The following is a 27,737-nucleotide window of genomic DNA, read 5'->3' as shown; positions in this document are numbered from 1 at the left end:
CTTATCCCCTAACCCCATGTATTTACGTCACTCATCCCCCTAACCTACGCATCCCAGGACACTAAGGGGCAATTTAGCATAGCCAATCCACCTAACCTGCGCATCTATGGAGTGTGGGAGGAAACTGGTGCACCCGGAGGAAACCCAGACATCAGAGAATGTGCAAACTCCACACAGAGTCACTCAAGGCCGGAATTGAACCCAGGCGGCACGGTGGCACAGTGGTTTGCACTGCGGCCTCATAGCGCTGGGGACCCGGGTTCGATTCCTGGCTTGGGTGACTGGAGTCTGCACACTTTCCCCATGTCTGCGTGGGTTTCCTCCGGGTGCTCCGGTTTCCTCTCACACACCATAGATGTGCAGGTTAGATGCATTGGCCACGCTAAATTCTCCCTCAGTGTACCCGAACAGGCGTAAGATTGTGGCGACTCAAGGATTTTCACAGTAACTTCATTGCAGTGTGAATGTAAGCCTACTTGTGACACTAATAAATAAACCTAAGATCCCTGGTGCTGTGAGGCAGCAGTGCTAACCACTGTGCCACCGTGCCACAAGAAATTTACAAATGTCTTCCAAAATTCCCACATTAAATAGCAAACAACCTCGAAGTGATTTTGGGTTTACTGACAGGAAAGTGAATTTATGGCTTAGAAGGACAGACAAGCTTCAGCTCAGCAGCAGAATGTTGTGGATGATTCTTTATTCTTTCATGGGATGCAAACGTCGCTGCCAAGGTCAGCATTTATTACCCATTTTCCCGATTTTCCCCTTCAACTGAAGGGCTTGCTCATCCATTTCAGAGGGTAGCTAAGAGCCAACTAAGTTGTTGTGGCTCTAGTGTCTCATAAAGGCCAGACCAGGTGAGGACGGCAGATTTCCTTCCTTAAAGGACATTTAGTGGGTTTTTCCGACAATCACTGATAGTTTCATGGTCACCGTTACTGACAAAAGCTTTCAGTTCCAGATTTTATGAATTGAATTTAAATTCCACCAGTGGTCGTGGTGGGATTTGAACCCATGTCCCCAGATCATTAGCCTGGGCAGTTGCACCATTGCACCACTGTCTTCTCCTAATGATCATAGAATCATAGAATCACTACAGTGCAAAAGGAGGCCATTTGACCCATCGAGTTTGCACTGACCACAATCCCACCCAGGCCTTATTCCCGTAACCCCACATATTTACCCTGCTAATCCCCCTGACACTAGGGTCAATTTAGCATGGCCAATCAACCTAACCCACACATCTTTGGACTGGGGGAGGAAACCAGAGCACCCAGAGGAAACCCACACAGACACGGGGAGAACATGCAAACTCCACACAGACAATGACCTGAGGCCAGAATTGATCCAGGGTATCTGACGCTGTGAGGTAGCAGTGCTAACCATTGTGCCACCGTGCTGCAGGGTACTGTACCATACCGTAGGGTAATAATCAGTCAATTGTACAGTGAGAAACGCCATAGGGGATGTGTTAAATCATTCTAAATATTCTGTTATCCTTCTGTCTGGGATATGTGTTCCATCTCCCAATTCAGTTTGAAAACTTCAGTATCCCCAAAGTTTTTTGTTTAGTTATTCATGGGACGTGGGTGTCGCTGGCTGGCCAGCATTTATTGCCCATCCCTAGTTCCCCTTGAGAGGGCTCTGGAGTCACATGTAGGCCAGACCAGGTAAGGACGGCAGATTTCCTTCCCTGAAGGACATTAGTGAACCAGATGGGTTTTTTCGACAATGCTTTCATGGTCGTCAGTAGATTCTTCATTCCAGATATTTTGTATTGAATTCAAATTCCACCACTTGCCTTGGCGGGATTTGAACATGGGTTTAGCTGAGATTTTTGATTAGTTTCTGGATAGTCTAGCGATAATATCTAGCCATTGCCTCTCCTTATTCAGTCATTCTCAAACTTTCTTTTCCTCCCCTTTCTGCCTCGTCTAGGACATCAGTGCCATGTTGATGATGATGGATGTTAATAGTGGCGACTGTGTCTTGGAGTGTGGTTCAGGATCTGGGGCAATGACACTGTTTCTGTCCCGAATAGGTAATGTCTGCGTCAGCTTACCGATAGAAACTGAATGGCTGTGAATACCTTGTACAACTCTGCGCTGCCAAAACAATTTATTAGCATGCTTGAAAGAAATATTCACTGTGTTGCTGGCACTGGACTTACTTGCTATATTTCAATACAGTGAAAATTAACCTTAAACCAATTTGCTGAATATTATTACAAAAGTAAAATATTGGAAACCTGAAACAATCAGCCCAAAATGTTAACTTTGTTTCTCCCTCCATAGATGCTACTGAAGTGTTGAGTATTTTCAGCGTATTCTGTTCCTATTGCTCAATATTACGCTTTAAATTCATCAGTCAGCTTGGCCTCCACCACCAGTCACAGATCTGTCCCGACTATTACTTTTGCTGCAATGTCTTGTAGCTCAATTGTTCTCTGCAGACAGAACCTAAGATTGGATAGGATGCATCTTATAGTGGTACAGTTTATTTTGATTTGATTTATTATTGTCACATGTATTAACATACAGTGAAAAGCATTGTTTCTTGCGTGCTATACAGGCAAAGCATACCGTTCATAGAGAAGGAAACGAGAGAGTGCAGAATGTAGTGCTGCAGTCATAGCTAGGGTGTAGACAAAGATCAACTTAATGCAAGGTAGGTCCATTCAAAAGTCTGACAGCAGCAGGGAAGAAGCTGTTCTTGAGTCGGTTGGTACGTGACCTCAGACTTGTATCTTTTTCCCGATGGAGGAAAGTGGAAACGAGAATGTCTGGGATGCGTGGGGTCCTTAATTATGCTGGTTGCTTTGCCGAGGCAGCGGGAAGTGTAGACAGAGTCAATGGCTGGGAGGCTGGTTTGCGTGGTGGATTGGTTTGCATGATGGATTGGGCTACATTCACGACCTTTTGTAATTTCTTGCGGTCTTGGGCAGAGCAGGAGCCATACCAAACTGAATTAAAGGAAATGAAGAAATGCTGAAAATCCATATGTTGTATTACATTGTTAAAATGTGTCTAAGCACTGGCTGAAGTGAATTGCCCTTCAGATACCCAGGGAATGCTCTGGAGACCCGGGTTTGAATCCCACCAGGGTAGATGGTGAAATTTAATTCAATAAATATCCGGAATTAAAAATCTAATGATGACCATGAAACCATTGTCGATTGATGTAAAAACCCATGTGGTTCACTAATGCCCTATAGGGGAGAAAATCTGCTGTCTTAACATATGATGTGACCAACATGAATGTGGATAACTCTTAAATGCCCTCTGAAATGGCCATACAAGTCACTTAAGGGCAATTAAAGATGGGGAACAAATCGCCCAGCCAGCGATGCCCGCATCCCATGAAAAATAAGTACATTTGGGGATTGCCATTGACCAGAGAGTGAACTGAAACAGCCACATAAATACAGTGGCTACAAGAGCAGATCAGAGGCTGGCAATTTTGCAGTGGGTAAATTGCCTTTCAAGTGTTCTCATTGCTATTGTATGGGTAGAAATAGGTATACTGCAAAACGTCACATTCTCACCAAAGGTCTTACAGAATTCGGGGCGGCACGGTAGCACTGTGGTTAGCACTGCTGCCTCATAGCGCCAGGGACCCGGGTTCAATTCTGGCCTCTGGTCAGTGTGTGTGGAGTTTGTACGTTCTCCCCATGTCTGCGTGGGTTTCTTCCCGCTGCTCCGGTTTCCTCCCATAGTCCAAAGATGTGCGGGTTAGGTGGATTGGCCATGTTAAATTGACCCTAGTATCAGGGGAATTAGCAGGGGAAATATGTGGGGTTACGGGAATAGGGCCTGGGTGGGATTGTGGTTGGTGCAGACTCGATGGGCCAAATGGCCGCCTTCTGCACTGTAGGGATTCTATGATTCTATGAATTCGCTGTGATTATGCTGTACATGGCTGTACAAACTTTAATTAAATTACTATTTCTTCATAAACGACACACATACCTACAATATCAAAGAAAATAATACTGAGATGCACGCTGGAAGGAAAGATCAGGCAAGGACTTTTTACATTAAATGGCAAATCTCCTGAAGGAACTGAAAAACTTAAACAGAAGTTTTAAATTTATTTTTGACCTTCTATGGACATCCCAAAACTCTTTATAGCCACTGAGGTGCTTTGGAAAGGTAATAATTGTTGTACTTTAGGTAACTCAGCATCCAACTTGTTCGCAACAAGCTGTCTATAAACAGTAATCAGACGATGAGTGGATTTTCTGTTCCTGTGGTTGAAGGATATACATTGGCCAGGGCAACGGGAGGCCTCCCATTCCCTTCTTCAGTGCTCCCTCAGTCCCCCCACTGTCAGCATCCTTAAGGTTGCCATAGACCAGAAACTCATCTGGACTCACCACATAAACACAGTGGCTACAAGAGCAGGTCAGAGGCTAGGAATAGTGAGGCGGGTACTCGTCTCCTGACTCCCCAAAGCCTATCCAACACCTACAAGGCATAAGTCAGGAGTGTGATGGAATACTCCTCACTTGCCGAGATGGGTACAGTTCCAAGAACTGCCTCAAGAGGCTCGACACCACATCCACAATCACTCCCTCCATCACCGACCCTCAGTAGCAGCATTGTGTACTATCTACAAGATACACTGCAGCAATTCATCAAAGATCCTTAGACAGCCAAACCCACGACCACTTCCATCTTGAAGGACAAGGGCAGCAGATACATGGGAACACCACCACCTGCAAGTTCCCCTCCAAGCCACTCACTACCCTGACTTGGAAATATATCGCTGTTCCTTCGCAATTGCTGGGTCAAAATCCTGGAATTCCCTCCCTAATGGCATTGTGGGTCAACTCACAGCACGTGGACTGCAGCGATTCAAGAAGCAGCTCACCACCACCTTCTCAGGAGCAACCAGGATTGGGCAATAAATGCTGGCCAACCAGCGACGCCCATGTTCCACAAAGGAGAGGGACATGTTGACTGGTAGTGTCTCCGAGAGATGTGTTGACCCGTTAGAAAAAATCTCAATTACAAGGGAGGAAGTGTTAGGTTTTTTAGGAAACATTAAGACAGACAAATCTCCAGGGCCGGATGGCATCTATCCGAGATTCCTCAGGGAGGCGAGAGATGCAATTGCTGGGCCTCTAACAGAAATCTTTGTCTCTTCACTGGACACAGGTGAGGTCCCAGAGGATTGGAGGATAGCAAATGTGGTTCCGTTATTTAAGAAGGGTAGCAAGGATAACCCGGGTAATTATAGGCCAGTGAGCTTGACGTCCGTGGTCGGGAAATTGTTGGAGAAGATTCTTAGAGATAGGATATATGCGCATTTAGAACTGAATAATCTCATTCGCGATAGACAGCATGGTTTTGTATGAGGGAGGTCATGCCTCACAAATTTGGTTGAGATTTTTGAGGAGGTGACAAAAACGATTGACGAGGGAAGGGCCGTGGATGTCGTGTATATGGATTTTAGTAAAGCGTTTGACAAGGTCCCTCATGGCAGGCTGGTGCAAAAGGTTAAATCTCACGGGATAAACGGTGAGCAAGCTAGATGGGTGGAGAACTGGCTTAGCCATAGAAGGCAGAGGGTAATAGTGGAGGGGCCTTTTTCCGGTTGGAGGTCTGTGACTAGTGGTGTTCCGCAGGGCTCCGTACTGGGACCTCTGCTGTTTGTGATATATATAAATGATTTGGAGGAAGATGTAGCTGGTGTGATCAGTAAGTGTGCGGACGACACAAAGATTGTGATGAACATTGTCAGAGAATACAGCTGGATATAGATAGGCTGGAACATTGGGCGGAGAAATGGCAGATGGAATTTAATCCAGATAAATGCGAAGTGATGCATTTCGGTAGATCTAATGTAAGGGGGAGCTATACAATAAATGGCAGAACCATCAGGAGTATAGACACACAGAGGGACCTGGGTGTACAAGTCCACAGATCCTTAAAGGTGGCAGCACAGGTGGAGAGGGTGGTGAAGAAGGCATATAGCATGCTTGCCTTTATTGGACAGGGCATAGAATATAAAAGTTGGCATATGATGTTGCGGCTGTATATAACGTTGGTTAGGCCACATTTGGAATACTGCATCCAGTTCTGGTCGCCACACTACCAGAAGGACGTGGAGGCTTTGGAGAGAGTACAGAGAAGGTTTACCAGGATGTTGCCTGGTATGGAGGGTCTCAGCTATGAGGAGAGATTGGGTAAACTGGGGATGTTCTCCCTGGAAAGACGGAGGATGAGGGGCGACCTAATAGAGGTGTATAAAATTATGAAGGGCATAGATAGGGTGAACAGTGGGAAGCTTTTTCCCAGGTCGGAGGTGACGAACACAAGGGGTCACGGGTTCAAGGTGAGGGGGGGGCAAGGTTCAACACAGATGTCAGGGGGACGTATTTTACACAGAGGGTGGTGGGGGCCTGGAATGCACTCCCAAGCAAGGTGATTGAGGTGGACACACTGGGATCGTTTAAGACTTATCGAGATAACCACATGAACAGACTGGGAATAGAGGGATACAAGCGAATGGTCTAGTTGGGCACATGAGCGGCGCAGGCTTGGAGGGCCGAAGGGCCTGTTCCTGTGCTGTATTGTTTTTTGTTCTTTGAATGAATAAAATAAAGTACAACGTTGGAGTTCCAGCCTCGATTGAGTTTCTGATGTCGGACTTGAACCTGCAAACTTCTGCTTGGTGTGGATAAAAGAAAGGTAAGAAGTTTAACAACACCAGGTTAACGTCCAACAGGTTTATTTGGTAGCAAATGCCACTAGCTTTCGGAGCGCTGCCCCTTCGTCAGGTGGAGTGGAGAAATGCTCACAAACAGGGCATACTGTTGTTAAACGTCTTACTGTGTTTACCCCAGTCCAACGCCGGCATCTCCACATTAAAAGAAACGTGACAGACTGATGCAGTGGTGATGGCACAGTAGAGGGAGCTGAAGCACAGTCGAGGGAACTGTTCTGCCTTTACTTAATCTGCGAATAGTTGATGCTGTACTGACATTGGCCACCCAACGTTCTAAATTTACCATTCTCACACTCAAACATCACTCATCTTTAAGTTAAAAAATGTTTATAATCAGAAAATGAAGATACCCCAGTGTTAAGCCTGTTGAATAACTATTTCCAACTTTGATAATCCAAAATTCACAAAAGAGTTTTCAAGAAAATTGCTAACAACCAAACGTGCCCTTGTAAAATAATTTGTATTGATTACATTTCTCTCTCCATACTGCAAAACCTCTGTTTAACTCCGTAACAACAAGGTACCACGCATCAAACTAATTCATTGGGCGGGATTTTCCACCCTTGCTCACCCCAAAACCGGAAAATCCTGCCCGATGGACCTTTGCATGGTCTGGCCCCCGCCCGTTACAATTCCCATGGCGGGCAGGATGGGAAAATTCCGGTCATTGTGTGATTTTAAAATTCTCATCCTTGTTTTCAAATCCCTCCAGAGCCTACGCTTGGGCGGAGAGGTGGCAGATGGAGTTTAATCCGGATAAATGCGAAGTGATGCGTTTTGGAAGAAATAATGTAGGGAGGAGTTATACAATAAATGGCAGAGTCATCAGGAGTATAGAAACACAGAGGGACCTAGGTGTGCAAGTCCACAAATCCTTGAAGGTGGCAACACAGGTGGAGAAGGTGGTGAAGAAGGCATATGGTATGTTTGCCTTTATAGGACGGGGTATAGAGTATAAAAGCTGGAGGCTGATGATGCAGCTGTATAGAACGCTGGTTAGGCCACATTTGGAGTACTGCGTCCAGTTCTGGTCGCCGCACTACCAGAAGGACGTGGAGGCATTGGAGAGAGTGCAGAGAAGGTTTACCAGGATGTTGCCTGGTATGGAGGGTCTTAGCTATGAGGAGAGATTGGGTAGACTGGGGTTGTTCTCCTTGGAAAGACGGAGAATGAGGGGAGATCTAATAGAGGTATACAAGATTATGAAGGGTATAGATAGGGTGAACAGTGGGAAGCTTTTTCCCAGGTCGGAGGTGACGATCACGAGGGGTCACGGGCTCAAGCTGAGAGGGGCGAAGTATAACTCAGATATCAGAGGGACGTTTTTTACACAGAGGGTGGTGGGGGCCTGGAATGCGCTGCCAAGTAGGGTGGTGGAGGCAGGCACGCTGACATCGTTTAAGACTTACCTGGATAGTCACATGAGCAGCCTGGGAATGGAGGGATACAAACGATTGGTCTAGTTGGACCAAGGAGCGGCACAGGCTTGGAGGGCCGAAGGGCCTGTTTCCTGTGCTGTACTGTTCTTTGTTCTTTGTACGCCTCCCTAGCTCTGTAATGTCCTCCAGCCTCACAATCCTACAAGATATCTATGGATCATCTAATTCTGGTATCTTGATTAACCCCAGTTTTAATTGCTCCCACCATTGGCAGCCGTGCCTACAGTTGCCTAGGCCCCAAGTTCTGAAATACCTTTGCTACACCTCTCTGTCTCTCTACCTCACTTTCGTCCTTTAAGAACTCCTTGAAAACTACCTCTTTGACCAAGCTTTTGACCATTTTTCTTTATTCATTTGTGGGACATGGGCGTCACTGGCTGGCCAGCATTTATTGCTTATCCCTAGTTGCCCGAGGGCTGTTGAGAGTCAACTGCGTTGCTGTGGCTCTGGAGTCACATGTAGGCCAGACGGTAAGGACAGCAGATTTCCTTCCATAAGGGACATTCGTAAACCAGATGGGTTTTTCTGACAATCGACAATGGTTTCAAGGTCATCAGTAGATTCTTAATTCCAGATTTCTTTTTTATTGCATTCAAATTCCACCATCTGCTGTGGCAGAATTCGAACCCAGGTCTCCAGAACGTTAGCTGAGTTTCTGGATTAATAGTCTAGCGATAATACCACTGTCCTAATCTCTCTGTTTGTGGCTCAGTGTCAGATTTTATTCCTGTAAAGCACTTTGGGTATTCTATTATCTTAAAGGTACTACGTAAATAAAGGTTGTTGTTGTGTGTTGAAGACTTTGAGTTCTCTGTGAGTTGCCAAGTTTCTCTTACAGCAACTTGCAGGAACTGAATCAGTCATGTCTTTTCCAACTCCACGTTGTTGGTTTAGAAACACAGAAATGCAAACAAAAATGCATTTTTTAAATTAACATAAACTGGAATTTTAAATTTTGTTTATAGAATTCCAGATGAAAAGAGGCTTTTTAAAATTGCACTTTTCTCTTTGCTGGTGCTTCCTGAAGGTTCAGTGCGAGAAGAAGCTGCAACTAATGTGGAACTGAATCTTGAAACTCAAAAGAGAATTCATTTAAGGAATATATTTTTAAAAAATGTATTCTTTCACGGGATGTGGGCATCGCTGGCTAGGCCAGCATTTATTGTCCATCCATAGTGACCCCTGAGAAGGTGGTGTTGAGCCGCCGCCGTCTTGAACTGCTACAGTCCATGTGGTGTAGGTACAGCCACACTGCTGTTAGGGAGGGACCCCTTCGGAAGGCCGCTGCCCTTGACTCGACATGTATGCTCAAGCCCTCAGGAGATGAATCAATGCCAGATTCATCAGCCGCACTCAAAAGACAGCCCCGAACGTCAGCCAAGCACAACGCAACGCCATCCGCACTCTCAAGGCCAACCACAACATTGTCATCAAACCAGCAGACAAAGGAGGGGCCATTGTCATACTGAACAGGACAGACTACTGCAAAGAAACTGTGCCCACCCCAGTCCAAAGCCGGCATCTCCACATCACGTTAGGGAGGGAGTTCCAGGATTTTAACCCACCGACATTGAAGAAGCAATGATATATTTCCAAGTCAGAATGATGAGTGGTGTAGAGGGGAACTTGTAGGTGGTGGTGTTCACATGTATCTGCTGCCTTTGTCCTTCTAAGTGGTCGTCGGTCTGGAAGGTGCTGTTGATAGAGCTTTGATGAGTAGCTGCAGAGCACCTTATAAATGGTAAATATTGCTGCCAATGTGTGTCAGTATTGGTGGAAATGGCTAGTGAAAGTGATGCACGGGGTGCAAATTAGCTGGGCTGCCTTGCCCCGAATGGTATCGAGCTTCTTGGGTGTCGTACTCATCCAGACAAGAGGAGAGTATTCCATCATACTCCTGACTTGTGCCCTGTAGACGGTGGACAGGCTTGGGAGAGTCAGGAAGTGAGTCACCCACTGCAGAATTGGCAGCCTCTGATCTGCTCTTGCGGCCATTGTATTTATATGGCTGCTCCAGTTCACACTCTGGTCAATGCCAACTCCAAATGTGACCATCAACTGCACTTATTTTTGAACTTCATTCATGGGATGCGGGCATCGCTGGCTGGGCGATTTGTTGCCCATCTCCAATTGACCTTGGGTGACTTGTATGGTCATTTCAGAGGGCATTTAAGAGTCATCCACATTGCTGTGGATCATGTCACATGTTAAGACAGCAGATTTTCTCCCCTAAAAGGGCATTAGTGAACCACGTGGGTTTTTACATCAATCGACAATGGTTTCATGATGATTATTAGACCTTTAATTCCAGATTTTTAATGAAGGAGTAACTGGGGTGATCAGTAAGTTTGCGGACGACACAAAACTGGCAGGACTTGCAGATAGTGAGGAACATTGTCAGAGGCTACAGAAGGATATAGATAGGCTGGAAATTTGGGCAAGGAAATGGCAGATGGAGTTCAATCCTGATAAATGCGAAGTGATGCATTTTGGTGGGAATAATGTAGGGAGGAGCTACACGATAAATGGAAGAACCATAAAGGGTGTAGAGACGCAGAGGGACCTGGGTGTGCAAGTCCACAGATCTTTGAAGGTGACGTCACAGGTGGAGAAGGTGGTGAAGAAGGCATATGGCATGCTTGCCTTTATAGGACGGGGCATAGAGTATAAAAGTTGGGGTCTGATGTTGCAGATGTATAGAACGTTGGTTCGGCCGCATTTGGAATACTGCGTCCAGTTCTGGTCGCCACACTACCAGAAGGACGTGGAGGCTTTGGAGAGAGTACAGAGGAGGTTTACCAGGATGTTGCCTGGTATGGAGGGGCTTGGTTATGAGGAGAGATTGGGGAAACTGGGGTTGTTCTCCTTGGAAAGACGGAGGATGAGGGGAGACTTAATAGAGGTGTATAAAATTATGAAAGGCATAGATAGGGTGAACGGTGGGAAGCTTTTCCCCGGGTCGGTGGTGACGTTCACGAGGGGTCATAGGTTCAAGGTGAAGGGGGGGAGGTTTAACACAGATATCAGAAGGACATATTTCACACAGAGGGTCGTGGGGGCCTGGAATGTGTTGCCGGGCAAGGTGGTGGAGGCGGACACACTGGGAACGTTTAAGACTTATCTAGACAGCTATATGAACGGAGTGGGAATGGAGGGATACAAAAGAGTGATCTAGTTTGGACCAGGGAGCGGCGCGGGCTAATTGTTCCTGGTTTCTCGTTTCAAGGCTTCATTCTACGATCATCTTGCTGGTGCCAGTACAGAGTGAGACTGCGGATAGTTGGGAACCTGTCTCGGGGGCAGGGGATTCATATGGTGTTCGTGGAAGTGGAAATGACTAGGGTTGGGAAGCATTTTCCGATCGGGGCCATTGTGATCTCCTGGACTCGTTTCGATCGCCTCAGGGGGTCGGAGAGGAATTTCCCAGATTTTTTTTTCCCCATATTGGCCCTGGGGTTTTTCACTCTGGGTTTTCGCCTCTCCCTGGAGATCACATGGTCTGGAATGGGGGGGTGGGGGTAAGTTAATAGGTTGTAATGAACAAAGCATCGTAGCTGTGAGGGACAGCTCGGTGGATAGGATATTGGTATGTAGATAGGCTGGAAAATTGGGTGGGGATCCTGGATTCAGGATTCAATCCTGGACCGGGGAGCGGCGCGGGCTTGGAGGGCCGAAGGGCCTGTTCCTGTGCTGTATTGTTCTTTGTTCTTTGTTCTTTGAATTAAGTTTCACCATCTATCCTGGTGGGATTCAAACCCGCGTCCCCGGAACATTCCCTGGGTATCTGAATTACTAGTCTAGTGGTAATTCCACTATGCTACCCCTCCCCCATTAAGTGTGCACCTTCTGTGAAAATTCCCGAGTGGAAGATTACAGAGTGAAATCTTACTAAGTACCAGTTTGAGATGGATCTGTGCTGAGTTAACTGGAGCAGTGGGTGTTTATAGGGCAATGTGCGTCAGTGCCCTCAGGTGAGACTGGAGGGAAAATCTGCCAGGATTCCCATTGTGAGATTCTGATTGCGACCTGCAAAACATTGCGCAGTGTTTGAGGAGAACTGGCCTCTATGGCTACATCACTTACTGACACTGCTTGGGCCAATACATGAAGGATGGCCAATTGAGTCAGGTGCTGGCGGGCTGCCAAGCTTCTTCAAGGGGAGGTGATGGCCTAGTGGTATTATTACTGGCCTATTAATCCAGAAACTCAGCTAATGTTCTGGGAACCTGGCTTCAAATCCCACCACGGCAGATGGTGGAATTTGAATTCAATGAAAAATATCTTAGAACATAAGAACATAAGAACATAAGAAATAGGAGCAGGAGTAGGCCATCTAGCCCCTCGAGCCTGCCCCGCCATTCAATAAGATCATGGCTGATCTGACGTGGATCAGTACCACTTACCCGCCTGATCCCCATAACCCTTAATTCCCTTACCGATCAGGAATCCATCCATCCGCGCTTTAAACATATTCAGCGAGGTAGCCTCCACCACCTCAGTGGGCAGAGAATTCCAGAGATTCACCACCCTCTGGGAGAAGAAGTTCCTCCTCAACTCTGTCTTAAACCGACCCCCCTTTATTTTGAGACTGTGTCCTCTAGTTTTATCTTCCTTACTAAGTGGAAAGAATCTCTCCGCCTCCACCCTATCCAGCCCCCGCATTATCTTATAAGTCTCCATAAGATCCCCCCTCATCCTTCTAAACTCCAACAAGTACAAACCCAATCTCCTCAGCCTCTCCTCATAATCCAAACCCCTCATCTCCGGTATCAACCTGGTGAACCTTCTCTGCACTCCCTCCAATGCCAATATATCCTTCCTCATATAAGGGGACCAATACTGCACACAGTATTCCAGCTGCGGCCTCACCAATGCCCTGTACAGGTGCATCAAGACATCCCTGCTTTTATATTCTATCCCCTTCGCAATATAGGCCAACATCCCATTTGCCTTCTTGATCACCTGTTGTACCTGCAGACTGGGCTTTTGCGTCTCATGCACAAGGACCCCCAGGTCCCTTTGCACGGTAGCATGTTTTAATTTGTTTCCATTGAGATAATAATCCCATTTGTTATTATTTCCTCCAAAGTGTATAACCTCGCATTTCTCAACGTTATACTCCATTTGCCATATCCTCGCCCACTCACTCAGCCTGTCCAAATCTCTCTGCAGATCTTCTCCGTCCTCCACACGATTCACTTTTCCACTTATCTTTGTGTCGTCTGCAAACTTCGTTACCCTACACTCCGTCCCCTCCTCCAGATCATCTATATAAATGGTAAACAGTTGCGGCCCGAGTACCGATCCCTGCGGCACGCCACTAGTTACCTTCCTCCAACCGGAAAAACACCCATTTATTCCGACTCTTTGCTTCCTGTCAGATAGCCAGTCCCCAATCCACTTTAACACACTACCCCCAACTCCGTGTGCCCTAATCTTCTTCAGCAGCCTTTTATGGGGCACCTTATCAAACGCCTTTTGGAAATCCAGAAACACCGCATCCACCGGTTCTCCTCCACCAACCGCCCTAGTCACATCCTCATAAAAATCCAACATGTTCGTCAAGCACGACTTTCCCCATATGAATCCATGCTGCGTCTGATTGATCGAACCATTTCTATCCAGATGCCCTGCTATCTCCTCTTTAATAATGGATTCCAGCATTTTCCCTACTACAGACGTTAAGCTGACCGGCCTATAGTTACCCGCCTTTTGTCTCCTTCCTTTTTTAAACAGCGGCGTAACATTAGCCGTTTTCCAATCAACCGGCACTACCCCAGAATGCAACGAGTTTTGATAAATAATCACTAACGCATCCACTATTACCTCTGACATTTCTTTCAATACCCTGGGATGCATTCCATCCGGACCCGGGGACTTGTCCACCTTCAGTCCCATTAGCCTACCCAGCACTGCCTCTCTGGTAACATTAATTGTATTAAGTATTTCTCCTGCTGCCAACCCTCTATCGTTAATATTTGGCAAACTATTTGTGTCCTCCACCGTGAAGACCGACACAAAAAACTTATTTAAAGACTCAGCCATATCCTCATTTCTCACTATTAACTCCCCCCTCTCGTCCTCCAAGGGTCCAACATTCACTCTCGCCACTCTATTCCTTTTTATATATTTATAAAAACTTTTACTATCATTTTTTATATTAATTGCTAGCCTAGCTTCATAGTCTATCCTTCCTTTCTTTATCGCTTTCTTAGTCTCTCTTTGTTGTTTCTTAAATTTTTCCCAATCACTTGTTTCTCCACTATTTTTGGCCACTCTGTACGCAGCTGTTTTTATTTTAATACTCTCCTTTATTTCCTTCGTTATCCACGGCTGGTTCTCCCTTTTCTTACAATCCTTGTTTTTTGCTGGAATATCTTTTTGCTGAGAACTGAAAAGGATCTCCTTAAAAATCCTCCACTGTTCCTCAGCTATCCTACCTGCCAGCCTGCTCTCCCAGTCTACCTTAGCCAATTCATCCCTCATCCTATCATATTTCCCTCTGTTCAAACAGAGGACACTGGTTTGGGACCAAACTTTCTCCTCTTCCATCTGAATCAGAAATTCGACCATATTGTAGTCACTAGACCCAAGAGGGTCCTTCACAATAAGATCCTTAATTCTACCTACCTCGTTACACAATACCAGATCCAAAATAGCTCGTTCCCTCGTCGGTTCCGTAACATGCTGTTCAAGGAAACTATCCCGACAGCATTCTAAGAACTCTTCCTCCATTCCACCCTTACCGACTTGAGTCTGCCAGTCAATGTGCATGTTGAAGTCCCCCATGATTATTGCCGTTCCGTTTTTACACGCATCCCTTATCTGCTTGTTTATAGCCCTCCCTACCTCAACATTATTATTTGGGGGCCTATATATCACACCTACTAGTGTCTTTCTCCCTCTACTATTCCTCATCTCTACCCATAACGATTCCACGTTTTGTTCCTCATTAAGAATCTACTGATGACCATGAAACCATTGTCGATTGTCAGAAAAACCCATCCGGTTCACTAATGTCCTTTGGGGAAGGAAATCTGCCGTCCTTACCTAGTCTGGCCTACATGTGACTCCAGATCAACAGCAATGTGATCGACTCACAACTGCCCTGTGAAGGGGAACTGGGGATGGGCAATAAATGCTGGCCAGCCAGCAACACTCGTGTCCCACGAATGAATAAAAAAATCCATATCCAGCACCTTTAGTGGAGGGAAGTGGAGAGTTGGGACGTGGAGAGTTGGGAAGAAAATTAAGTGATTAGGAGTGCATGTGTATGTTCAGCTATAATTCGATTCAATTTTGCTTCTTCTCCCCCCACATCCCCCTAATAGTGGGATCTTCTGGGCATGTGTATAGTTTTGAGGTGCGACCAGATCACCACTCCAACGCTAAAAGAAACTACCAGCGCTGGAGGAGAGCCTGGGAAATGGCCCGTGAAAAAGAGTGGCCAAACAACGTTGACTTCTTTAATAAAGATATTGCATCTGCCACTGATGATATCCAGGGAAAGATGTTTGATGCTGTAAGTAACCTTTTTTAACCAGCCGTTACGTTGTGGATCTGACTGCACCCCTATGCTCTGCCTTCATTCCAAATGCTCTGGATTTGCTCCTGTAGAGAATAAGAGTCTCCCTACATTTCCATCGCTTTGTTGAATCAGAAAATAGTACTGCGGGAGGCTATTTGACCCATGAAATCCAGTGAGACCTATTCCATGCCTCTTTTCCCCAATGCCCTGCAATTTTTCTCTGTCAAGTATTTTTTTTTTCTCCATTAAGTGTTTCGCTCCTTTAAGTTTCAGTAGTTGCACTGATTTTAATACTTCAATGTGTGAGATTCTCATGCCTCCCAGCCGTGTGTTTCCTGCCAGCGGGAGATGGCACATTGCTTGCTATTGGTGCTCTGATCCCGCCACTGTGAATGGGAATTCCCATTGACATCAACCCCACGCCTGCGGGAACGGCCAGAGAATTCCAGCCAATATCTTATTCTACCATTGGCAGCTGTGCTTTCAGCTGCCTAAGTCCTACCTCTCTCTGCTTTACGACACCTCTACCTCTTTGACGATATTCTTGTTAACCACTTCTACTATCTCTTAATGCGTTTTGGTGTCAAATTTGGTCATTTGGTTTGGCACCACCTCTGTTTAGCACCTTGGGACATTTTATTAGGTTGATGCAAGATATAAATGCAAGTTGGTATTGTATCTCCCGCAGGAGGTGGCGCAGCGGTAATGTCCCTGGACTAGTAATTCAGAGGCCCGGTGTTCCGGGACATGGGTTCAAATCCCACCACAGCAGATGGTGGAATTTAACTTTAATTAATAAATATAAAGCTAGTTTCAGTGATGACCATAAAACCATCACCAATTATCATGGTTGACAAATGCCCTTTCGGGAAGGAAATCTGCCATTGTTAATAGTTCTGGCCTATATTTGACTCCACATCCACAGTGTCTTCTGTCCTGTGAAATGGTGTGGCAAGCCACTCAGTTCAAGGGCAATTAGGGATGGGAAACAAATGCCGGCCCAGCCAGTGACGCCCACATCCCATGAAAGAAGAACAAAAGACAAGTTGAATTACGATGCACACATCCAACTCGGAGTCACGGATTTAAAAGAGAAAGAAAACACTTTAAAAGGAAATCAAAAATGAAAACATAACAAGCAAAATTATCCGCCATCCCAATCAAATTGACTTTGTTTACAGTAAATTCATAAGCGCCACCCCAAAATGCACTACATTGAATCCCTACAGTGCAGAAGGAGGCCATTCAGCCCACCGAGCCTGCACCACCCACAATCCCACCCAGGCCCTATCCCCGTAACCCCACATATTTAGCCTGCTAATCCCCCTGACACTGAGGGACAATTTAGCATGGCTAATCAACCCAATCCGCACATCTTTGGACTGTGGGAGGAAACCGGAGCACCCGGAGGAAACCCACGCAGACATGGGGAGAATGTGCAGTCTCCACGCAGACAGTGACCCAAGCCGGGAATCGAACCCTGGCACTGTGAGGCCGCAGTGCTAACCACTGTGCTACTGTGCCACCCTCACTTGGGTGCTGTTCCATGTTGGACTGTACACTCAAACAATGGAATTTTAGGGCCTGGTCAACTTAGATATTCAAATCTGGAAACGAGTGCCAAATTTTCCAGCCGTACCGGCCAACTCCCGCCCCCCACCTCCATCCACAGACCTCCCAGCAGCGGAGGTTGCAAACAACGGGAAAACCCATTGACAGTGGCAGGACCGGAAGATCATGCCACTGGTCAAAGGTGGACTGCCTCCAGTGCTGCAAAATACACCGGATGGGAACGGGGACAGATGGAGGACATGGAGAATCCCGTCCTACGTTCCGAATCCACTCAGATTTCAGAAGATAAATCAATTGAGCAGGTGAACAGCTCAAGTTAGAATTTGGGCTTCTGACGATTTAAACTGCTTCTGGCTCTTTGTCTAGTATAAGCTCCAGGCCCACACGGCATCACAAGTCACCGCCAGACTTTCCAGATTAAAATGAGCAAGCTGTAAACTCCGTAATAATAAGAAAACTGAAACAGAAATTGAAGTGCAAGTACTGGCTAAGATTTATAGTTAATTATTGATTATACTGCAACACTATCCAGACAAGTTAACACATCCCGTCATTAACATTATTTATTTGTGTCACAAGTAGGCATTAATTGCAACGTGATCTTGATCAATTGGGCCAGTGAGCTGACGAATGGCAGATGGAGTTTAATTTAGATAAATGCGAGGTGATGCATTTTGGAAGATTGAACCAGGGCAGGACTTACTCAGTTAATGGTAGGGCGTTGGGGAGAGTTACAGAACAAAGAGCTCTAGGGGTACAGGTTCATAGCTCCTTGAAAGTGGAGTCACAAGTGGACAGAGTGGTGAAGAAGGCATTCGGCATGCTTGGTTTCATTGGTCAGAACATTGAATACAGGAGTTGGGACATCTTGTTGAAGTTGTACAAGACATCGGTAAGGCCACACTTGGAATGCTGTATGCAATTTTGGTCACCCTATTATGGAAAGGATATTATTAAACTAGAAAGAGTGCAGAAAAGATTTACTAGGATGTTACCGGGACTTGATGGATTGAGTTATAAGGAGAGGCTGGATAGACTGGGACTTTTTTCTCTGGAGCATAGGAGGCTGAGGGGTGATCTTATTGAGGTCTATAAAATAATGAGGGGCATCAACAAGGTAGATAGTTAATATCTTTTCCCAAAGGTAGGGGAGTCTAAAACTAGAGGGCATAGGTTTAAGGTGAGAGGGGAGAGATACAAAAGTGTCCAGAGGGGCAATTTTTTCACACAGAGGGTGGTGAGTGTCTGGAACAAACTGCCAGAGGTAGTAGTAGAGGCGGGTACAATTTTGTCTTTTAAAAAGCATTTAGATAGTTACATGGGTATGATGGTTTTAGAGGGATACGGGCCAAATGCGGGCAATTGGGACTTTTTTTTAAAAAGGGCAGCATGGACAAGTTGGGCCGAAGGGCCTGTTTCCATGCTGTAAACCTCTATGACTCTATAACACTGCAATGAAGTTACTGTGAAAATCCCCTAGTTGCCACACTCCGGTGCCTGTTCGTATACACTGAGGGAGAATTTAGCATGGCCAATGCACCTAACCAGACGTCTTTCGGACTGTGGGAGGAAACCGGAGTGCCCGGAGGAAACCCACGCAGACCGGGGGGGGGCGATTTTCCGGGTTCACTCGCCCCGAAACCGGAAAATCCTGCCCAAGGTCAATAGACCTTTCCACAGTCCGCCCCTTGCCCGGTCCGATTCCCGTGGCGGGCAGGACGGGTAAAATTCACCCTGGGGAGAGAGTGCAGACTCCGCACTGACAGTGACCCAAGCTGGGAATCGAACCCGGGTCCCTGTGCTGTGAGGCAGCAGTGCTAACCATTAAGTGTAGAGTTAATAATGATTAATAGTATATCACGTTCAGCTCACTTATTTTTTGCTTTCTAGACTTATTATAGAATCATACAGTGCAGAAGGAGGCCATTCAGCCCATCAAGTATGCCTGATAGAAGTCTACAAGATTATGAGAGGCATGGACAGAGTGGAGAGTCAGAAGCTTTTTCCCAGGGTGGAAGAGTCAATTACTGAGGGGCACAGGTTTAAAGGATATGTACGAGGCAAGTTTTTTTTTACAGAGGGTTGTGTGTGTCTGGAAATCGCTGCTGGGGGAGGTAGTGGAAGCGGATACGATAGTGACTTTCAAGGGGCGTCTTGACAAATACGTGAATAGGATGGGAATAGAGGGATATGGTCCCCGGAAGGGTAGGAGGTTTTAGTTAAGTCGGGCAGCATGGTTGGTGCAGGCTTGGAGGACCGAAGGGCCTGTTCCTGTGCTGTAATTTTCTTTGTTCTTTGTTCTTTGACAACAATCCCACCCAGGCCCTATTCCCATACGTTTACCCTAGCTAGTTCCCCCCAACAGTAAGGGACAATTTAGCATAGCCAATCGACCTAACCCGCACATCTTTGGACTGTGAGAGGAAACCCACGCAGACATGGGGAGAATGTGCAAACTCCTGGCTTGGGTACAGACAGTGACCCAAACCAGGATTCGAACCCGGGACCCTGGCGCTGTGAGTCAGCAGTGCTACCACTGTGTTACCCTGCTGTCCCACTGTGCCACTGTGCCGCAGTAGTACTTAATAAATCACATTTCCTTTATAATAGTAAAATAGCATATTGTAACCTGAAGAAAAAACTTTAACTTGACTATGTACTCCAAAGGATCAGATCTATTTAAAGCTATACCCAGTGATTGAGTCGGTAAGTGTCCTGCCTGGTATGGTACTAAGTCAGAATGGTTCAAGATTCGATTAGTAGCCTATCTTGAATGAACTGATCCCAGCTGGGACAGCAGTTAGAGTACACTGACTATCAAAATTCTTCATACTTTTAAAACCTCTCTCAAATCCCCTCCATCTTCTCTCCTGCAAAGAACAAAGAAAATTACAGCACAGGAACAGGCCCTTCGGCCCTCCAAGCCTGCACCGAACATGCTGCCCGACTTAACTAAAACCACCTAACCTTCTGGGGACCATATCCCTCTATTCCCATCCTATTCATGTACTTGTCCAGACGCCCCTTAAAACTCACTACCGTATCGGCTTCCACTACCTCCCCCGGCAATGAGTTCCAGGCACCCACCACCCTCTGTGTAAAAAATCTGCCTCGTACATATCTTTAAACCTTGCCCCTCGCACCTTAAACCTATGCCCCCTAGTAATTGACTCTTCACCCTGGGAAAAAGCTTCTGACTATCCACTCTGTCCATGCCCCTCATAATTTTTTGACTTCTATCAGGTCGCCCCTCAACCTCCGTCGCTCCAGTGAAAACAAACCAAATTTCTCCAATCTCTCCTCATAGCTGATGCCCTCCATATCAGGTAACATCCTGGTAAATCTTTTCTGTACCCTCTCCAAAGCCTCCACATCGTTCTGGTAGTATGGCGACCAGAATTGAACACTATATTCCAAGTGCGGCCTAACTAAGGTTCTATAAAGCTGCAACACTGCAATAGTTTCTGGTCTCAAGTCCTTCCTTCCACCTATAGTTACCCCCACTGTCTTTCAAACTATTTCTGTTGAACATGTAGTCCATTCCTTTGATTTTTGCAGATCATATTACTGAAACACAATATTAAAACTTCTGTACCTTCATATTCTGCTAACCAGTCTGTATATTGAGGTGAAGCAACCAGCATAATCAAGGACACCATGTACCCCAGACATTCGCTCTTCCACCTTCTTCCATTTGGTAAAAGATATAAATGTCTAAGGTCATGTACCAACCGACTCAAGAACAGCTTCTTCCCTGCTGCCATCAGACTTTTGAATGGACTTACCTTGTTTAGTTGATCTTTCTCTACACGCTAGCTATGACTGCAACACTACATTCTACACTCTCGTTTCCTTCTCTATGAACGGTATGCTTTGTCTGTATAGCACGCAAGAAACAACACTTTTCACTGTATGTTAATACATGACAATAATAAATCAAATCAAATTGAATTTGAAATGCATTTTATATTAATTTCCCCATCTTCTTGCATCCTTTGCAGATCGCTTTGGATATGCTTAGCCCACAAGTTGCTTTGCCTGTGACCTACACACACCTCAAGCAAGGTGGAATCTGTGCAGTATATTTAGCAAAGTAAGTGTAAAGTGCTCATGCTCAATTTTGATGTAGTTATTCTCGTGGTAAAGAAAGCACTTGCATTTATGATACGTGGATAATTGGAACACGTTCTGGGGAAGGTGGGACCTCTACAAACAGGACGGGGTGCACCTGAACCAGAGGGGCACCAATATCCTGGGAGGGAAATTTGCTACGGCTCTTCAGGGGGATTTAAACTAATTTGTCAGGGGAGTGGGAAAAGGAGTTGTAGTCCGGAAGTCAGTGTTGAGGGTGGTGAGATATTGGGGAAGGTATCAAGGTCAAGGGTGGGTACCGGTAGACAGGAAGATGGGTTGAAGTGTGTCTACTTCAATGCAAGGAGCATCCGGAACAAGGTGGATGAACTTGGGGCGTGGATTGGTACTTGGGACTACGATGTTGTGGCCATTACGGAGACGTGGGTAGAACAAGGACAGGAATGGTTGTTGGACGTTCCGGGGTATAGATGTTTCAGTAAGTGTAGGGAAGCTGGTAAAAGAGGTGGAGGAGTAGCATTGTTAATCAAGGATAGTTTAACGGCTGCGGAGAAGCACTTTGAGGGGGATATGCACACTGAGGTAATATGGGCTGCAGTTAGAAACAGGAAAGGAGCGGTCACGTTGCTAGGAGTTTACTATAGGCCCCCAAATAGTAATAGAGATGTGGAGGAAGAAATTGCTAAGCAGATTATGGATACGTGTGGGGGTCACAGGGTAGTTGTCATGGGGGACTTTAACTTTCCAAATATTGATTGGAACCTTTGTAGGTCAAATAGTTTGGATGGGGCACTTTTTGTGCAGTGTGTGCAGGAGGGTTTCCTGACACACTGCACAATATGTGGATAGGCCGACAAGGGGTGAGGCCACATTGGATTTGGTACTGGGAAATGAACCAGGCCAAGTGTTAGATTTGGTTGTGGGAGAGAACTTTGGAGATAGTGACCACAATTCGGTGTCTTTTGTTATTGCAATGGAGAGGGATAGGGCCGGACGGCAGGGCAAGGCTTACAATTGGGGGAGAGGTAATTATGATGCGATTAGGCAAGAATTAGGGGGCATAAGATGGGAACAGAAACTGTCAGGGAAAGGCACTGATGAAAAGTGGAACTTTTTCAAGGAACAAATACTGGGTGTCCTTGATAGGTATGTCCCTGTCAGGCAGGGAGGAAATGGCCGAGTGAGGGAACCGTGGTTCACAAAAGAGGTGGAATGTCTTGTGAAAAGGAAGAGGGAAGCTTATGTAGGGATGAGGAAACAAGGTTCAGATGGCTCGATTGAGGGTTACAAGTTAGCAAGGAACGAGCTGAAAAAGGGGCTGAGGAGAGCTAGGAGGGGACATGAGAAGTCCTTGACGGGTCGGATCAAGGAAAACCCCAAGGCTTTTTACTCTTATGTGAGGAATAAAAGAATGACCAGGGTGAGGTTAGGGCCGGTCAAGGACAGTGGTGGGAACTTGTGTATGGAATCAGTAGAGATAGGCGAGGTGATGAATGAATACTTTTCTTCAGTGTTCACCAAGGAGAGGGGCCATGTTTTTCAGGAAGAGAAGGTGTTACAGGCTAATAGGCTGGAGGAAATAGATGTTCGGAGGGAGGATGTATTGGCAGTTTTGAATAAACTGAAGGTCGATAAGTCCCCTGGGCCTGATGAAATGTATCCTAGGATTCTTTGGGAGGCGAGGGATGAGATTGCAGAGCCTTTGGCTTTGATCTTTGGGTCCTCGCTGTCCACGGGGATGGTGCCAGAGGACTGGAGAGTGGCAAATGTTGTTCCTCTGTTTAAGAAAGGGAATAGAAATGACCCTGGTAATTATAGACCGGTTAGTCTGACTTCGGTGGTTGGTAAATTGATGGAAAAGGTCCTTAGGGATGGGATTTACGACCATTTAGAAAGATGCGGATTAATCCGGGATAGTCAGCACGGATTTGTGAAGGGCAAATCGTGCCTCACAAATTTGATAGAATTTTTTGAGGAGGTAACTAGGTGTGTTGATGAAGGTAGGGCGGTTGATGTCATATACATGGATTTTAGTAAGGCGTTTGATAAGGTCCCCCATGGTCGGCTTATGATGAAAGTAAGGAGGTGTGGGATAGAGGGAAAGTTGGCCGATTGGATAGGTAACTGGCTGTCTGATCGAAGACAGAGGGTGGTGGTGGATGGAAAATTTTCGGACTGGAGGCAGGTTGCTAGCGGAGTGCCGCAGGGATCGGTGCTTGGTCCTCTGCTCTTTGTGATTTTTATTAATGACTTAGAGGAGGGGGCTGAAGGGTGGATCAGTAAATTTGCTGATGACACCAAGATTGGTGGAGTCGTGGATGAGGTGGAGGGGTGTTGTAGGCTGCAAAGAGACATAGATAGGATGCAAAGCTGGGCTGAAAAATGGCAAATGGAGTTTAACCCTGATAAATGTGAGGTGATTCATTTTGGTAGGACAAATTTAAATGTGGATTACAGGGTCAAAGGTAGGGTTCTGAAGACTGTGGAGGAACAGAGAGATCTTGGGGTCCATATCCACAGATCTCTAAAGGTTGCCACTCAAGTGGATAGAGCTGTGAAGAAGGCATATAGTGTGTTAGCTTTTATTAACAGGGGGTTGGAGTTTAAGAGCCGTGGGGTTATGCTGCAACTGTACAGGACCTTGGTGAGACCGCATTTGGAATATTGCGTGCAGTTCTGGTCACCTCACTATAAGAAGGATGTGGAAGCGCTGGAAAGAGTGCAGAGGAGATTTACCAGGATGCTGCCTGGTTTGGAGTGTCGGTCTTATGAGGAAAGGTTGAGGGAGCTGGGGCTGTTCTCTCTGGAGCGGAGGAGATTGAGGGGAGACTTAATAGAGGTTTATAAAATGATGAAGGGGATAGATCGAGTGAACGTTCAAAGACTATTTCCTCGGGTGGTTGGAGCTATTACAAGGGGGCATAACTATAGGGTTCATGGTGGGAGATATAGGAAGGATATCAGAGGTAGGTTCTTCACGCAGAGAGTGGTTGGGGTGTGGAATGGACTGCCTGCAGTGATAGTGGAGTCAGACACTTTAGGAACATTTAAGCGGTTATTGGATAGGCACATGGAGCACACCAGGATGGTAGGGAGTGGGATAGCTTGATCTTGGTTTCAGATGAAGGTCGGCACAACATCGTGGGCCGAAGGGCCTGTTCTGTGCTGTACTGTTCTATGTTCTATGTTCTATGTTTTCATGATCCCCGGATGTCCCAAAGCACTGTACGGCCAATGAAGTACTTTTGTAATGTGGCAGGTTCGTATTTGTAATACGTTTGCCTGAGGGGAGGAGTCGGGACAGTTACATTTATAATGCAAGAAACGCAGCAACTAATTTACCTACAGCTCCCACAAGCAGCAGTGTGACCAGAGGCACAGTGCTGGATCTTACACCACTCGATTTGAAAGCAGGACATGTAAAATCCAGTGGGTGGATTCCCCATCACCTACCCACACACCCCAACCTGACTGAAATTTTACAGAGGGTATTTGCACCGTAAGGGGTGGCATGGTGGCACAGTGGTTAGTACTGCTGCCTCACATCGCCAAAACCCGAGTTCGATTCCCGGCTTGGGTGACTGCGTGGAGTTTGCACGTTCTCCCCGTGTTTGCGTGGGTTTCCTATGGGTGATCCGGTTTTCTCCCACAGTCCAAAAGACATGCTGGTTAGGTGCATTGGCTATGCTAAATTCTCCCTCAGTGTACCCAAATAGGCACCGGAGTTTGGCGACTAGGGGATTTTCACAGTAACTTAATTGCAGTATTAATGTAAGCCTACTTCTGACTCTAATACATTAAGTTTAAAAATAGCTTAAACTTAAAGTGCAGGGAGGTGGGGTGCTGGTTCTGTGACAGATAGCCCTATAAGGCCTCTACCAGCCAATACCCTGAGATGGACATGCATTATGACAGGACTGACATTGCCCTTTAGGCCTCTCATTTTCTTACCTTGACTGACTGTCCCTTTCTCTCTCCCCCATCAACCCCAGGAGGTCAGGCATTTCTTACTTCACTCCTCCATGTCCCCCACCCCATCCACTGTCCTCCCCGATCCCTTTTCCACTGTCCCTGACTCCATTCCACAACCCCCCTCACTACTGATTCACCCTTGTTGATCCCAAGCCTCTATGCAAGATGCCACTCTCCTGCTCCCCTACGTTGTTCCATAGAGTTAAACAAGGAAAGCCACTGACCTGACACACACAACTGTAGAAAGCTGACTGGCCACATCACCTTTAAATGATTGTGAACCGGGTTCCACGGGATTCTCGTGCGCCACTGACTTTTTATCCCTGGGGTAGGAAGTATATTGAAAACTGCTTCACGTTATTGAGTATTCATGGCTTGCGAATATATTACCAAGAACAAACCTGCCACAGGTTGGCATAATGCTAGACACACCATAAACATGCCACTGACTTTATCTCAGCATCTCCAGTTGCCGTTGGGACATCATTCCGAATTAAGACACTCCGTGTGCCACATTTCAGTTCTTGCAGACTCCCCCCATCCCATTAACACTGTTTCTATGGTCACAGATGTTGTCTGACCTGATAAGTATTTCCAGTGTTTTTTTGTTTTTATTTCAGATGTTCAGTATTCACATTATTTTGCTCCTCTAACTCTTTGCTTCTCTTTTCGCCTTCTGAAAACAAATATTTTGAACAAGCTTTTGGTGACTTCTCCCGACTCTCTCACCGTGGCTGGGTGTCTGCTCTTTTTATTCCTTTTGGCGCAGTGGTTAGCACTGCTGCCTCCCAGCGCCGGGGACCCGGGTTCGATTCCCGGCTTCGGGTCGCTGTCTGTGTGGAGTTTGCACATTCTCTCCGTGTCTATGTGGGTTTCCTCTCACAGTCCAAAAGACGTGCTGGTTAGGTGTATTGACCATGCTAAATTGTCCCTTAGTGTACCCGAACGGGCACCAGAGTGCGGCCACTGGGGGATTTTCACAGTAACTTCACTGCAGTGTTAATGTAAGCCTACTTGTGACTAATAAATAAATAAACTTCTCTTTCCTACTTGACAATATGCCCATGTAATGCACCTTTGGATATTTTCTACATAAAAGGCGCTGCACAAGTGTACATTGTTGTAATTGTATGGCAAATTTTATTAAGGTCCTAATGTATTGTGTTCTTCTGCTCACCTATGTTACTTGCAGTATTACCCAGGTTGTTGATCTATTGGAAGGGATACGCAGCTCCCAGTTATCCCTCTCTTGTGAGAAGATCCTTGAGGTCATTCACAGGAACTGGCTCGTTGCACCAGCTCTACGGAAGGACGGCAGCATGGCACCCCGAGTGAAACCGCAAAGGAATGTGGACGACGGGTTTGAGGGTGAAGAAGGAAGAGATGCAACTGTGCTGGAGGATGACGGTAAGGTATTTATCCTGCTCCCAGCTTTTTCAAATTTACTGATTGTTTTCTCCAATGTAAACATTAAAATAGGTGACTCGAGTTGTTACCCATTCCGCGGAAATTAACAAGACGTCTGCCCCCCGAACTGTTGGCTCTCAGCAGTGCAGAAAGTATTACTGGTGGAATGGTCGGTGCACCATCTCTAGAACCATTTTATTCATTAAAACTTCAATTTAAAAATAAAGCAACCCTCAAAACAAATGGAATTGGAAATTTAAAAAGGATATTAGAGGGCGGCACGGTGGCACAGTGGTTAGCACTGCTGCTTCACAGCACCAGGGACCCGTGTTCGATTCCCGGCTTGGGTCACTGTTTGTGTGGAATTTGCACATTCCCCCCATGTCTGCGTGGGTTTCCTCCGGGTGCTCCAAAGATATGCGAGTTAGATGGATTCGCCATGCTAAAAATGCCCATTAGTGTCAGGGGGATTAGCAGGGTCAATATGTGGGATTACAGGGATCGGGCCTGGGTGGGATCATTGTCTGTGCAGGCTTGATGGGCCGAATGGCCTCCTTCTGCACTGTAGGATTCTAAAGACAATACCGGATAAAGACATACAGACAAGAAAAGCTAGGGTTCAAATCCCGACCTTTACTAAGTTAGCCGATGTCGGATGGACAATAATCAAAGTGTTATAATTGGGTTCAGTCTCTCTAGTCTAAGAAAAAAGATCAGTGAGTGTTCCTGATTGCTGTCTTGTGACTTCTGCCGTGAATTGCAAGCGTGGAGGTGTCGGCTGAAATTAAAATGGGAAGACACACAGTTGAATATTTCCAGCAAGTTTGTTTTTATCACCTGAAGAATGATCAATGAGCCATTGACTGTGGAATCATTCTTCCATTGGGAATTGAATGTATGCTTAAAATCTAAATTGATCCTAGCCATGAAGAAAGAGTAGAGGGAATGGGACTAATTCGATAGCACAGAGAGCCAGCACAGGAATAAATGGT

At 46.1% G+C, this 27,737-nt stretch overlaps 1 protein-coding gene across 2 annotated transcripts in view; it reads left to right on the top strand.

Moving 5' to 3' along the window:
- Positions 1-27,737, top strand: part of LOC144494068 (tRNA (adenine(58)-N(1))-methyltransferase, mitochondrial-like) — a 45,835-nt gene that overhangs the window by 6,650 nt on the left and 11,448 nt on the right. Inside the window, exons 2-5 of one of the 2 annotated variants that reach the window (XM_078213645.1) lie at positions 1,942-2,044; positions 15,506-15,696; positions 21,276-21,367; positions 26,531-26,745. In XM_078213645.1, coding sequence (XP_078069771.1) covers positions 1,942-2,044; positions 15,506-15,696; positions 21,276-21,367; positions 26,531-26,745 — 601 coding nt within the window. Of the gene's footprint in view, positions 1-1,941; positions 2,045-15,505; positions 15,697-21,275; positions 21,368-26,530; positions 26,751-27,737 lie in introns of both variants that reach the window. The other variant, XM_078213646.1, reaches the window with a different exon arrangement.

This window comes from Mustelus asterias, chromosome 5 (genome assembly GCF_964213995.1).
Source record: "Mustelus asterias chromosome 5, sMusAst1.hap1.1, whole genome shotgun sequence".
NCBI lineage: Eukaryota > Metazoa > Chordata > Chondrichthyes > Carcharhiniformes > Triakidae > Mustelus > Mustelus asterias.
Note: the sequence above shows the minus strand (reverse complement) of the source record. Positions and strands in the feature narration are given on the sequence as shown.